This window comes from Aythya ferina, assembly GCF_964211825.1.
Source record: "Aythya ferina genome assembly, chromosome: 1".
In the NCBI taxonomy this organism is placed as follows: Eukaryota; Metazoa; Chordata; class Aves; order Anseriformes; family Anatidae; genus Aythya; species Aythya ferina.
Window position 1 is genome coordinate 141,389,967 of NC_140296.1, and position 12,923 is coordinate 141,402,889.

At 37.6% G+C, this 12,923-nt stretch overlaps 1 protein-coding gene across 17 annotated transcripts in view; it reads left to right on the top strand.

The window, feature by feature from the left end:
* MICAL3 (microtubule associated monooxygenase, calponin and LIM domain containing 3) overlaps positions 1–12,923 on the top strand; it is a 176,864-nt gene that overhangs the window by 114,485 nt on the left and 49,456 nt on the right. For all 17 annotated transcript variants that reach the window (XM_084498682.1, XM_084498674.1, XM_084498689.1 and 14 more), the window contains one exon: positions 11,416–11,611. In XM_084498682.1, coding sequence (XP_084354808.1) covers positions 11,416–11,611 — 196 coding nt within the window. The remainder of the gene's footprint in view (positions 1–11,415; positions 11,612–12,923) is intronic.

Consider the following 12,923-nt stretch of genomic DNA (forward strand, 5'->3'; position numbering starts at 1 on the left):
CCCTAGTTTTGCTTGTGAAGCAAAACTGAACCTTTGTCAAGTGTTCTCTTCACCACCACACTTTCTCCTCACTCCCATTCCAACCTAGGATATTTACCTTAAAATTATTTAATCTAGAGGAAACTTTATTCTGTAAGTAAAGCGCCAAATAACACACTGTGTCAAATACGATTATTTTAAAACTTTGTTGAGCAAATGAACTGGCCTAAAAATGAGGAAGGAAAGTAGAAGATTTGGGGTGGGCTATGCTCTTGCTGGGTGTACATACCTCCTTGCTTTAGTTCTGTAAAGACAACACATTGATTTTCCAGCATATGTTATTCTAGGGTCTTGACTCTGACAGATTTGTCCCTCACTTGCATCCATTGCTTTTGAGAGTCTTTAACATTATTTAGGACTTGCTGTACTTGTTGAATAGATTAAATATGATCTTTGTCCTACAGATGAGGAAAATGAGCTGTCATGTATACTTTTTTGCAGTTGCTATCCTCACTTGTAGTTGCCAAAGAAATAATCTGCAGAAAATCTTATGTGGACGCTAACTACTATTTATTTACCCCTGAGCTGAAATTAAAGGACTGAACTTCACAATATAAATAGCACTATATTAAGGACGAGGTTTAAAAGCAAGGTTACGTACTTAGTGTGTAAATCACTTCATAACATTGAGGTAGTGAACCATTAAAAGTGCACAAAAGTCTGTGGGGAGTGTGAATGCTTCATTTCCTTGAAAACAGAATTACTTCAATTGAAGCTCAACTGAATTAGCCTTTACGGGTGTTTGGAAACTTCCCTGTAAGATTTGAGCTTTAAGGAATATTAAGGTGTTTTCCACTGTGCATCCCAAAACAGCTTACTTCATCAGGTTAATTTTGGTAGCAGTTTTGCCAAGAGAAACACTGGCATAGACGATTTCTTTTGCAACACCTGACACTAGGGTAGTGTAGAAAGCCTGCTGTGTACAAGTTGTTTCCTACTTTAGACAAAATAATCTTCATCTCTTATGGTAGAAAGTAACATAACTGTTTCATGTAGATCTTTTCCTCTAATCTTCTGTAACAGTGATGAGAAGGCATGAGGTACTTCAAAAATAATAAAATGAATGAATAATTAATTAAAACAAGACTGTAGCAGGTTTACCACCTGCTTGTGGACAGCAGCATGAGATACTAAGATATGCAGTTTGTAATGTATCTTCAAATACAAAGGGGAAACAAGGGGACAAAAGCAAACTTAAAAATAAATAAATAAAAATTGGAAAATATTTGAAGAGAAGGAACAGATACCACAGAGTCAACAGTGAACCTGTTTTCCTGCTTCTATGAAGAGTGATAAGGAGAAAGGTGGAGTAGTAGTTGTTGAGCTGATCATGGCAACGTAGAGCCTATCTTAGGCTTTCAAAACAAATCAGGGCAGATGCTCTTTAAGGACAAGATGGCACTTCTATGCTCTGTTTAGTTACTTACATCCTCTCTCAAAAATGTATGTTTAGTCTGACATTTCTCATGTTTGCTGTCATCCCAGCAGGCTGTGTTTTCTTTTTTTGGAAAATTTCATAACTGTCCTTTCTGCTGTTATAGAAGTTTATCTGATGGCCTGGGGGTAGTAGTGTTTAAAAATAGGACTTTTTTTTTGTACCCAAGAGATGTTTCAGATACTTTCAGGCTTCGGTAACTCGGTGATTTAAAACATCAGAACTGATGTGTATGTTATCTTTCATCAGTTAGGTCTTTTGGAAGCTTTGTTTTGGAACTGTCATGGAGTTTGAATATACCTGGCTATATACCTATGTAATAGAGTTTTCTTAGCTTCAGAAAAAAATCCCACTAAGGTATGAAGCTCTGGATTTCTTGGAATATTCAATTGCTTTACAAGTTACACAAGAGTAGGTGGGATAAGTGCAGATACTAGGAAACCACGCAAGAGAATAAGGGGAGCAGATGCTGATGTTTATTGAATTGTATGCAACTTCTACTTAGGACAAGTATTTCCCAATATATTTTCCTGTAATTGCCAGAAATTAATAGAAATTCAAGTGAGGACATGGTTAGTATCTAAATATATTCTGAGATCCAGTAATTACGAAATTCTGTCGTAAATTACAGCAGAAGAGAGACTGGGTAGTTCAGTAGTTGAAAGAAGATATCCATTCCAAAGCTGTTTTGAATCTGATTGCCATTTGAATGGGAAATTGAAAATATTTGGTGTTCCAGACTTTATTATTATGTATGATTAAATTTCTAGTTACTGATTGTTTGTTCTTTAATGGTGAAAACATTTTCCAGGATCCGAGATGGAATTGGAAGAGCAGACTTCTATTAAAAAAAAAAAAAAAAAAGGCATGCCTTGTATTGATAGATTCCTCTGGTACTTTTAGATGGAAGTGTCCTTGGTTTAGCTTTTTGTTATTTGCACAGTGGGAATCACCTTGCCTGATACCTCCTGGTGAAATGAGAGATTTCAGAAGGCTGCTACATACATGTGGTGAGAAATGGATGCCACTATGAACAAGCTCCCTGAAGTCTTATGTAGTAGAGGAGAATCTTTCTTTCTAACAACATAAGAGGTTACAGTTTGGATAAGATAATTCTTGGACAGTCACTCTTAAATATTAATTCCAAAGGAATTTAAAACAAAGAACATCTCTTACTTTAAAAAGGGGAAAAACCCTGAGCCAAAGTCAAGGTGATTTTGGAATACAGTGTGACCTTTCTCTCTTTTCCTTTTGCTCCCTGGCAGTTCCTGGGTGTGCCTCATCCCAGGTGGCTTTTTGAGGTAATATACCTTTAATAGTTTCCAGGACAAAACTTATCCCTGCAAAGTAATGTTATCTTTAGCTAGATTATCCTTTACTGCTCTTTATCCTTCCCACACTCAGTTTCTTTCAAGAAATAGAAACAAGGCCAGGCAACAAATGATAGAGCTGATCAAGATGCTTGGAGAGAGCTCAGACATCTCAGATGATACCAACAAAATGGAAAATGATAGGTAATACATTATTGACTTACCAATATTCCTGGATAACGGACATACCAATAATTAACCAACTTAAAAAATATAAATTGATGTAGGAGTTTCATCTCCATAGTGCTGTTAACCTGTTAAAACAGAAGTAAAAATTGAATCTGTGCAAATGGTAACATTCTCTGCTAGAAAAGCTGCATTAAGGAGAATGAAGCTTAGCAGTGTACACTGGGGCTTGGATTAAGTGACCTAATATCTCCTTTCCCCAGTTTCTTTTCTCCACCCACTGTCTACAACACTGGCCTCTTTCCAGGAGTCCAGAAATACATTCCTGGATTGTTCTATACCTCTGCTGTAGTGAAGACAGCTTTTCTATATTGTTAAAATATGTCCTGAGCTTTAAACTTTCATTATGTAATAATACAACCTCATGCATTTGTTATGAAAAACACCACATATTTCTCAAACATAATTTGTGGTTTAAGCTGCAGATGAATTTTGACTTGTTTTCAAGTCACAAATGTGAATTAAAGATGACCTTGAAATAAAACTGATTAATATATTCACTTTTGCTGGCTTCCACTAAAAATGAAGAAAGATCGATCAACTTGTCAGCTGTTTTACTCTTGCTCTACCAGTGTTGTAGGAAGCAACATTTTGTCAGTGTCTTTCTTGACAATTCTACAAGTCTGTTTTAACTGAATAGTGTGGGAGCAGGGGGGAAATATTGCAACATCAATGAGATGGATATCTAAGTTACTAATGCCATTCAATAGTCGGTCCAGTTCACATTTGTAAGTATGAAGAGAATGGGCTTCCACCTTTACTGACAGTATCTGAGATATGAAGAACTTAGTTGTAGCTGCAGGTCGTGGAGGAGGACTTGCATCTTCTTAAGTTTGTTTCTATGGTATCTATGGTTTCTGCAGCTTCAGAATTCCTTGAATATTTTATTGTCAGTTATTCCCATACACGTGATACTGGTTTTTGGGGTGCCTTTGAGTGCTTCTTCACTGTTCTTCTTTGCTTAGGAAGCCAGTATTATATTAACAGGAATCTCACTGATTTTTATTTTGTGTGCTGTTGAATCAAGTAAAGCTCTAAAATTTCTTGGTCTGCACTAGAAATGGTGCTGGTTCTTTAATAACTCTCTGTTGGGTACTTCTGCATCAGAGGATATTTAAATAAAACAACTTTCTGTCTGTACAGTTTAATCTCCGTTTCTCTGTTTAGTTCCCAGATTTGCTAGGATGAATTGGTTTGGTGACAGTTTGAGGACTGAGATTTGAGGGGTTAGCAGGGGTCTCAGGCACGTCTTTTAGAACGTTTAGTTAGTTATTATTCATTGTTGAGACTGATGCATGTGCATTACAGACAAATTTAAGTAGGGTAATCTCCTGGTTTGAGCTCATTTTGAATCCTGTGCACGGACACTTTGGATGGCTTACTTATGAATAGATTTTGCTTTCTTACTGTACTGTCCTCTTTGAATTTAGAGCTTTTATGTTTAGCAGAACATGATATGGAACAAGCTGGAAATGCAGACATGAGATAATTCAAGATTTGACAACTTCCCAATATAGTTGAATAATCCAGGCTCCCTGAGGACTTGAGAATACCCTAGGATAGTAAGAGAGAACACTGAGACATTATATCAAAATAACTTTGACACTTGATGACTATTATGTATTTATATTCAAATAAATGCATTCTTTCCTCTGTTTGAGCAGGTGTTTTATTACCCTTTTGGCTTTGTGGATGTGCTTATCAAAATTCAGGGGATGCAACCAGGAAATGTGCAGTTCTGCAGTATGTGATGTGAGGCTTTGTGAACAAGCAGTGACAAGAATTCACCCATCCTGCAAGGGCTCTTGCCACTGGTTTTCTAGAGACCTTTCTTAGAAGAGAAGATAAATTTTGAAGAGAGGATGCATGTGGTTTTAAAAACTTAAAAACTTCTTCCTAACCTCAAAAAACTCTACTTAACACACTTCTGTAGGTGATTTTAGATTTGCCAGCTATATGTTTTGTATATTTCATATTGGCAAATGGAACACTACCAAAATTCTTAAGTGGCTAGATACTAATTTTGGAGAGGATTAAAGAAAGGATTTCTGGCCATGTCTCTCAAAAGAAATCAGTTGCACTTACTTAAGTGGGATATCTTAATTGACTTACTGTTTCAGTATGTACAGCATCCAGCAGCGTGTGTGCGTCAGTACTAAGCACTCCGTTTTAGTGCACACTGTGCTGTGAGCACAACAAGCATCTCACAGGAGGTGCCTTTGCTGAACCTGCTCGTGTAGGCCATATAATTGTGATGCTTAATATCTGACATTTGTTAGTCCCTTCCTTATTTCCAAGTCTTCTGTCTTCACTTAAGGTGAAGTTGAGAGAAAAGGGTTGGAGTTGGGCATTCTGGATCCTGTTTCTGGCACTGCCACTAATCTGTTGTGAGGCTGACTTGCTGGTATTTAATCTCTGTGCCTGGACTTGTGCAGTGCCTCTGCAGTACTTACCTACTTCCAAAATAGGCTTGTTTTAATATGCTAATACTTGTAAAACATTTCAAGGCCCTTAGGTGAGGAGTGGAGTTGAAGTACAAAGAGGCAGTTAAAGGAATTAAAGTGGGCAAAGGTGAAACTTTTTTGGGAAAAAAATGAAATTCAATCTGACACTAAAACAAATGAAAAATGAGATGCCAAAAATGCTATTCTAGATCATTTGTATTCTTCTGCATAACTCAGTGATAATTTTTGTTGAAATGCAAGCAAACTTCAGAAACATTACCCTCAAAGATATTTCTTACAGATTAATGACAATGGAATCTGAGGACATTTGGCATATCTGACTCTGTTCACTGCATTACTTTTAAACTCCCACAGAAAAATTCCAACTTCCACCTCAGTATTTTGTCATACGTGTTATGATGTAGTACCCATGGCAGTTGCTTTATCTGATATAGATAGCGGTGCTCTCAAACATTTGTGTGGAGAAGGAAGTAATCTAAGAGACTGGAAAAGAGGATTGAAAACAAACAGGTAAAGTGCTTCAGACTATTATAAAAGCACAAGATTTAAGAAATCCAGAATGAAGATTGTACTGAGAAATGTATTAACTCATTCCCTCCTTTGCATGTGTTTCTCAGTAGATTCTTTTATTTGAGTTGCTGTGCCTCCCTGAGGCCCCATCTGAATCTGTGCAAAATACTAAATCCATACTTTACAAGACATGACATTTACCTTGGAGAGCTTGCAGTCTTATCAGATTTGACTAAGAAAATGAAGTGCAGAGGTACTGCATGATTAATGAAAAACAAGTTCTAGTACAGTGACACAGAAATGATTTAGGCAAAGGCAGGTAGTTTCCCTTGGGGGAAAAATTAATTGTTCTCAGATTCCCAGTTTTGTCCTATGTCTTCAGCAAGTATTATGTCAGGGAGTAATCCTGGCAAGGTTTCATCTGGTTCATGAGAATAATCTGGAGTTTTTATAGAAATCTGGGGAAAAATAGAGATGGGATACTCTCACAAGAGGAGATTCTCAGACCTTCCTGTAGTCTCCAAAGTTGCTGAAATCAGGATGGAGAAAAGGACTCATGCAGAAGGCAAGGAGCAGTTCGGTGTAGGAATGTTATCTCTGATCATGCGACTTTCTTTACAGGAGGCAGGCCGTGTCAAGGCTGAGAATAATTAAAGGACTCTGGCAGCTTGCACACAACAGCTAAGCAGCCCGTCCTGTTAGGAAAAACAGTTCCATTTGGATGATCTATGTAATGTTTGTGGCCCATTGCTCTTCCAAAGTAAAGAATCAGATTTTAAAATGTATCCTATTTTGGATGTTGTTTGTGGATTTTTAACTGATCTGTTGGTTGCATGAGAAACTGCTCTTGGCTTTCAGGTAGCTCCCCTCCCTAGCTAATAACATAGCATTTTTCTGGCACATGTAGCCTCATCAGCCCCTTTTCTCTCAGTTGTGACCGATTTCAGGCTTTTGGCCTTGGGCCCAAATGTACTGACAAGGTGGAATGTCAGATAATGGATAATGAATGTACTCTGCAGCTATTTCCCACTGGCAAGCTACAAAATAGCCTGGGGAATACAGCATGACAATTTGAGAGGGGGACCTTTCCTCTCCAGAGGAACATTAAAAAGCAAGGCTTTAGCATCTACAAGAACTGCATTGAAATAGACCTTGTTCATGCATACAGCACCATATATATTGAGAAGAAATAAGGGTAGGACATCCACAATTTTCCCTTTGCCAATTTATTTATTTTTGGTAGCTTCAAATGAATCGACTCTATAGCATGATGTGGAGAAATTGTTCATCATTTTGTAATGTTAACTAAACCTATATCTTCTGCTTACTTTTGTCCCTTAGCTAGGTTTGTGGACTGTAATGCTTTCTTTCTGATAGTTGATAACGTCATTTGGCTATTGGTAGCATTTCTCCTGTTTCACATTTGGTAACAAAGTTGACAGTGGCTTTGCAACTAGCCAGATGATCCTTCATGGCACCTTTTAGAAACAAAACCAAGTCTTGTGTACAGTGTGTTCACATAGACCAAACTTTTACAGATCCCTTGCTGATGTTGGTAATCAGTTGAGCTCCTGGATTATGTTCTCAATGCAGAGCTGGTTTATGTGCAAAGTAAGGCGGAGGCGTGTGACCAGCATCTGAAGTGTGTAGCTATATACATGAATTTGAGAATTGCTGGGAATTTTCTTCTTACTTTGTAGGTGTTTTGAGACAGAGAGCCCTTACCAAGCTTATGGGATATCCTGGCTTGACCACATCCTTCTACCTTTAAGTTTGGATAGATTTTCCATCTTTTCAAATTTTTAACAGTTTTATTGATTCATTTGCCCACACTTAAGTGTTTATACTGTGGCAGAATTGGTTTGTTTCTCTTGGTACATGTTATACTGATACAGGGTCTTCATGATTAGAAGGTTAATGATAACTTGTTTTTATTGAATAACATGCCTGAAAGATTATATATGCTAGTGAAATGCATATAAACAGATGTCAGCTTGATTTTCAGTCCTTTTTTACCTTAGAGTTATTGCTACTGGTCTTTGTTCCCAGCCCAGGCTGTGAAACAAGCATCTCTTTTTTTCTTTTTTTTTTCTTCCAATATTCCATTCACATGATTTAATTATATGAAAATGATATTATGTATTTTACTTTTCTTTGAAAAGGCTGACCAAACAAAAAAACAAACAAACAAAACACTCACACACACAAAACAAAAAACCTTAAGATTGTTAAAAAAAAAACAGAAGAATGAAATAATGTCAGATGAAAAAAAAAATCTCATTCTTCTCGTTTTCATCCATTTTTTTCTGCTTGTGGACATTTCAGCTATGTTGGGGTATGCATCAGAAGAGAGCAAGTTAAAAACAGTCTGTGAAAAGATATTTCTCTGGAAATAGCTGAGCCTAGCTGAGCGCTGTGTTGTGTAAAAAGTTCCAAGTAGAAAAACTCTCGTTTTATGATGATTTGGTGAATTCTTTCTTTGTTTTCCTTCACCTTGATGTTCTTCCATTACCCAGAGTCCTTGGTTTTTCCATGTCAGCCAGAACTGGCAGAGCAATATTCCAGGTCAGTTCCCCTGTTACTGTGAACTCAGGGCTGGGGAATGTAACACAGATTGCAAAAATAGATTTGGCTGAGGTGGTATCACCATCTAGAGAGAATGAAATGAAATGTGAATCCCAGCTGAGGAGGCAGTTCAGTTCCACTGAACTTTGAAAGGACTAATACAACATACGGCTTAGCAGCAGGAAACGGTAGAGACCATTGTGTGCTTGGAAATGGAAGGTAATGCTCCCTCCTTCCACCTGAGCAAGCCACGGTTTGTACCATAAATAACCCTGGGAGTTACAGCCAAGGGCACAGCAGCCACTTGCCCACATCATAGAAAGGTTCAAGCAAGTGGGAAGAGCACTCCTGGCAGTTGTCTTCATGAGATTTTATCTTTCTAGAGAGGGATTTGAAAGTAACGCCACTAATTATGGCAAGGCCTAGGTAGTCCTTTAACTGAGATGTTACTGGGTGAATAATTGTCCATAATAAGGGCTATTACGGGAATAAACTGATAAACTACAAAGAACAGAGAAAGAAAACAGAAGTTGTCTTGGAGGTCAAAACATGTGAGGATAAAATCAATGTTGCCAAAGCTTGTGCTAGGTTCAGATTTGTATAGGAAAGGAAAACAAGCAGCTGTATTCTTTAAGTATTTAAGTACAAGCAAGATGAGGAAAAACAGAAGTGGGTCCACAGAGGATGAGTCTGAGATTAAATGCAGTTTTAGGAACAGCCAGGATAGCAAGTGGATATTTGGCCTCCGATTTCAGCTGGGAGGTTGGCATTGAACATGGGAGCAAAAGATGTTAGTGTATATATAGCAAGGTTTGGAAATGGAAATTAACCCAATGAAGCTGGAAGCAAAATTTAAGTATTATTATACTGTATGTGTGGAAGTAAAATGAGGCCAAATAATCTTTGTTTCAGAAAACTGGAAAAACTGTACAGTGATATTGTGAGCTTTTTGGTAGTAATTTATGTTTAAATCGGGCTATCCTGATGCACCCTGACTATCAAATTCAGGGTAATGCTGCTGGGTGACAAAAGTATGACGTGCATATAAAAAAAAAAAAAAAAAAAAAAAAAAGGAAAAAAGGTGATCTGAACAAGTACAGATCTGTTAATCAAAACAGTAGGTAAAACACCTTCTTTGAGGGGAATAAATAAGGACTGCTAGTTCTGCAAATGAAGTCTTTTGACCTCATGAAGGTAAGTGGTATAAAATGTGACATGGATTCACCACAGGCTGTGCCAGATTAGTCTGACAGCTGGTATTGATGAAGTAACTGACTACCTCCATGAGGGAAATGCAGTGCATCCAAAAATTGGACTTCAGTAAAGTACCTGAAAGCTGGCATGTGGAAATATTTAAGCTGGTAAAATGTGGGGGTAGTACATGAAGTGTCAAGTAGCTGAGGAGCTGGCTTAAGAGAGTTTAGAGGTTTTACTCAAAATGGAATTACTGGGGTTGGGTAACACCCACAGACTATGGAGTGTCAAAAAAAAAAAAAAAAAAAAGATCTGGGGACTGATCTTTATATTGCTTTTGCTAAGGTTACTAGCCAGAAAGGAAAAATCTGCTAATGAAGATTATTGCTAGGGCAACATTTCAAGCCCTCATCAATGCAGAGGAGGATAGGCATGTCATACACTAAGAGCTGCATGGTGTTGTGGACTGTAGTATTAAAAATAGAAATGTAATAGTAGAAAGTACCAGGTCATGCACCAAGAAAGTGATTTGGCTACCAGCAAGGTGCTTATCAGTTGAAAGCAGAGAAGGAGAAAGATCTGAATATCAGTCAATAAACAAAAGCCACCAGTATTATGTGGCATATAAATAAGCAAATGTGTTCTCAGGGTGTGTCAGATGAGAGATTTCTGGCAGGGCTGTATGTTACACTGATAAGACCTCATCTGGAAAGCTGTGTATAACTCTGATCACGTAGGTTCTGGAAAGATTAATCCAGACAGGGACAGGTGCAGAGACCTAGGGGGTGATCAGTGCACTGAAGAGCTTATCTCATGAGAGGAATGCTCGGTTTGTTTAGCGTAGCAAAACAGAAGCTAGGAAAGATTAGGCTCAGTAAATAGTAAGCTGCATAAGGGTAAACAGTGGCTTGCTGTTAAAGCTAAAATACTAGAATTTTAAAAAGAGATAGATGAGTGTGGGTTAGAATTTAATTAATTGAGTGCTACAGTGAATGAAGCTTCTCTATACTTCTCTCAAAATGTCTGATTCATATGCCCTTGCAAGTCTCTGGGACTCATGGTGTTCGCGCTTGCAAACATCTCACCTACTTTTTTCCCTGTGGTTCATTTCATCTCAAACTTTGATTAAAAAATAAATTCAAATCCAAAAAAGTTTTAAAACTCACACCAAATGGGATTTTCTCATCCCTTCCCGCTCAGCATCTTTAAGTGTTAGTGATACTTGCTCACTCTCTAACTCTTAACAGACCTACCTGGCTTGACCAGTAACAGTTTTGACATCATGCAGCAGGCTTGCCCCCGGGCATTCCTACTTGGTCTCAGAGAATACAGCCAGCCTGTGGCCAGGCCTTCCCCAGTATTTATGATGTAGGCTCCAGCGCAGTTAAAACATCCTTATGTCTTCTCTCAACTAGGACATTTAACATTCTTTTCAGCATCTGTTAGCCAAAAACACTAAGATTCCCTTTTGCAGTCTGGCTCCCCAAGAGGTTCTGCCAGTAGTGGTGAACAGGATAATGACATAAGGTATTCTCTCACTTTATTTACATCCCTCTGCCTCAAGCCCTTTTTATCCCAATTGCTCAATTTCCTTAAAAAATTACAGTCCTGACTGTTGCATTTATTGTTTATTCACTGACTTGTTCTTTAGGTTCTAATGTAAATGGGCTGGAAGAGCCCAGCCTCGCTAAGCGGTTGCGTGGCACGCCTGAGCGAATTGAGCTGGAGAATTACCGACTGTCGCTGCAGCGCGAAGAAGAACTGGAAGAGGTTCCTGAAGAGACGCTAGCAGAGCATAACCTCAGCAGTGTGTTGGACAAAGGAACAGAAGAGGATGTGCCCAGCAGGTTAGTACGCAGTGACCATAAGCTTTCTTATAACGGTCCCAACAGACTTTTGCCTGTTGTTCCCTTAGCTTTTTTTGGTTTTGTTTTTAACATATTGTTTGCCAGGTTGCTCTTCCTAAAGTTCTTGGAAGTATTTCATGTATGTACATAAATATTTTACATCGTAGTTTCTGTTCTTCTAAATAACTTACTACCATTCCTGGAAGATAACTATAGTACCATAATGCCATGGATAACTATAGTACCATAATACTTCAGTCCTGAGTAGTTCAGTTCTAAGTTGGAAAGAAATTTTAAGTTTTATTTATTTATTTATTTATTTATTTATTTATTTATTTTGAATATTATATTAAAGGCAAATGAGTCTTTTGAGCAAGCAGAACACAGGTTCAAATGGGAGTGGGTTCCAAAGTTAATTTTTCTTCTATTTTGCATCACAATTTAATAACATTTTTAGTTCAAAGACTCAAGCTTGAAACACTGAGCATTGTAATCCTGACTGACTGCTGATGGAAAGCCTAACAGACCTTAGTTTGAAGCAGTACTTTTGCCTGTTGAAAAGTATATTGCACCTTTACAAATTTTCTTTTATCTGCAAAGGGATGTGTAAACATATTAGGATCCAAGTATTTGCAAATAGAGCTCATGGAAATAGGTGCTGCAAGAATCAGTGAGAGAGAATATTTGATGAAGAATGCTTCTGAACTTTATAATTAATCTCACAATTTTTAATTCTCGGTCTCTTCATAGTGGTTTCTAATCTACTTTTCTTTGTAGCAATAACAACCCTTATCTTTTTAGCTTTCAGAATGCCCAGTAGTCTTCTTGAAGTAAACTCAGATAAGCCTGTAGCAGCATTAGAGCCTACAAACATATTCAGTGAATGCATTACCTACAGGAATAGGGCTGTATAAGAAATTCTTTACATTTATGCATGTGAAATTGAACTGAATTGAATTGGTGTAGTGAAGAATGAAGCTATGTTCAGTAAAATGTTTACAGGATTTAGGTTGAACAGAATCTGCCATTTATATATCTTTTAAGGTAAATTTGAAGGGGCAGCATCTGAAAACTAACTACTAATAGCCTGAACTCTGACACTCTTGACAGAGAGCATGTAGATTTGGATACATGAACATGTAGCTCAATGGGACCTTCTGGGCCTGGGAACTGCTAATAACTTGCACAGCAGTTTTCTCCAAAACTTAAATAATACTCTTTGGTTAATTTCTTAACATAGTAATTTCTTTAGAATATGCTATTTTGACATATTTTACACAATTGGGAACTGGAAGTGTCTGGTTGAATAATC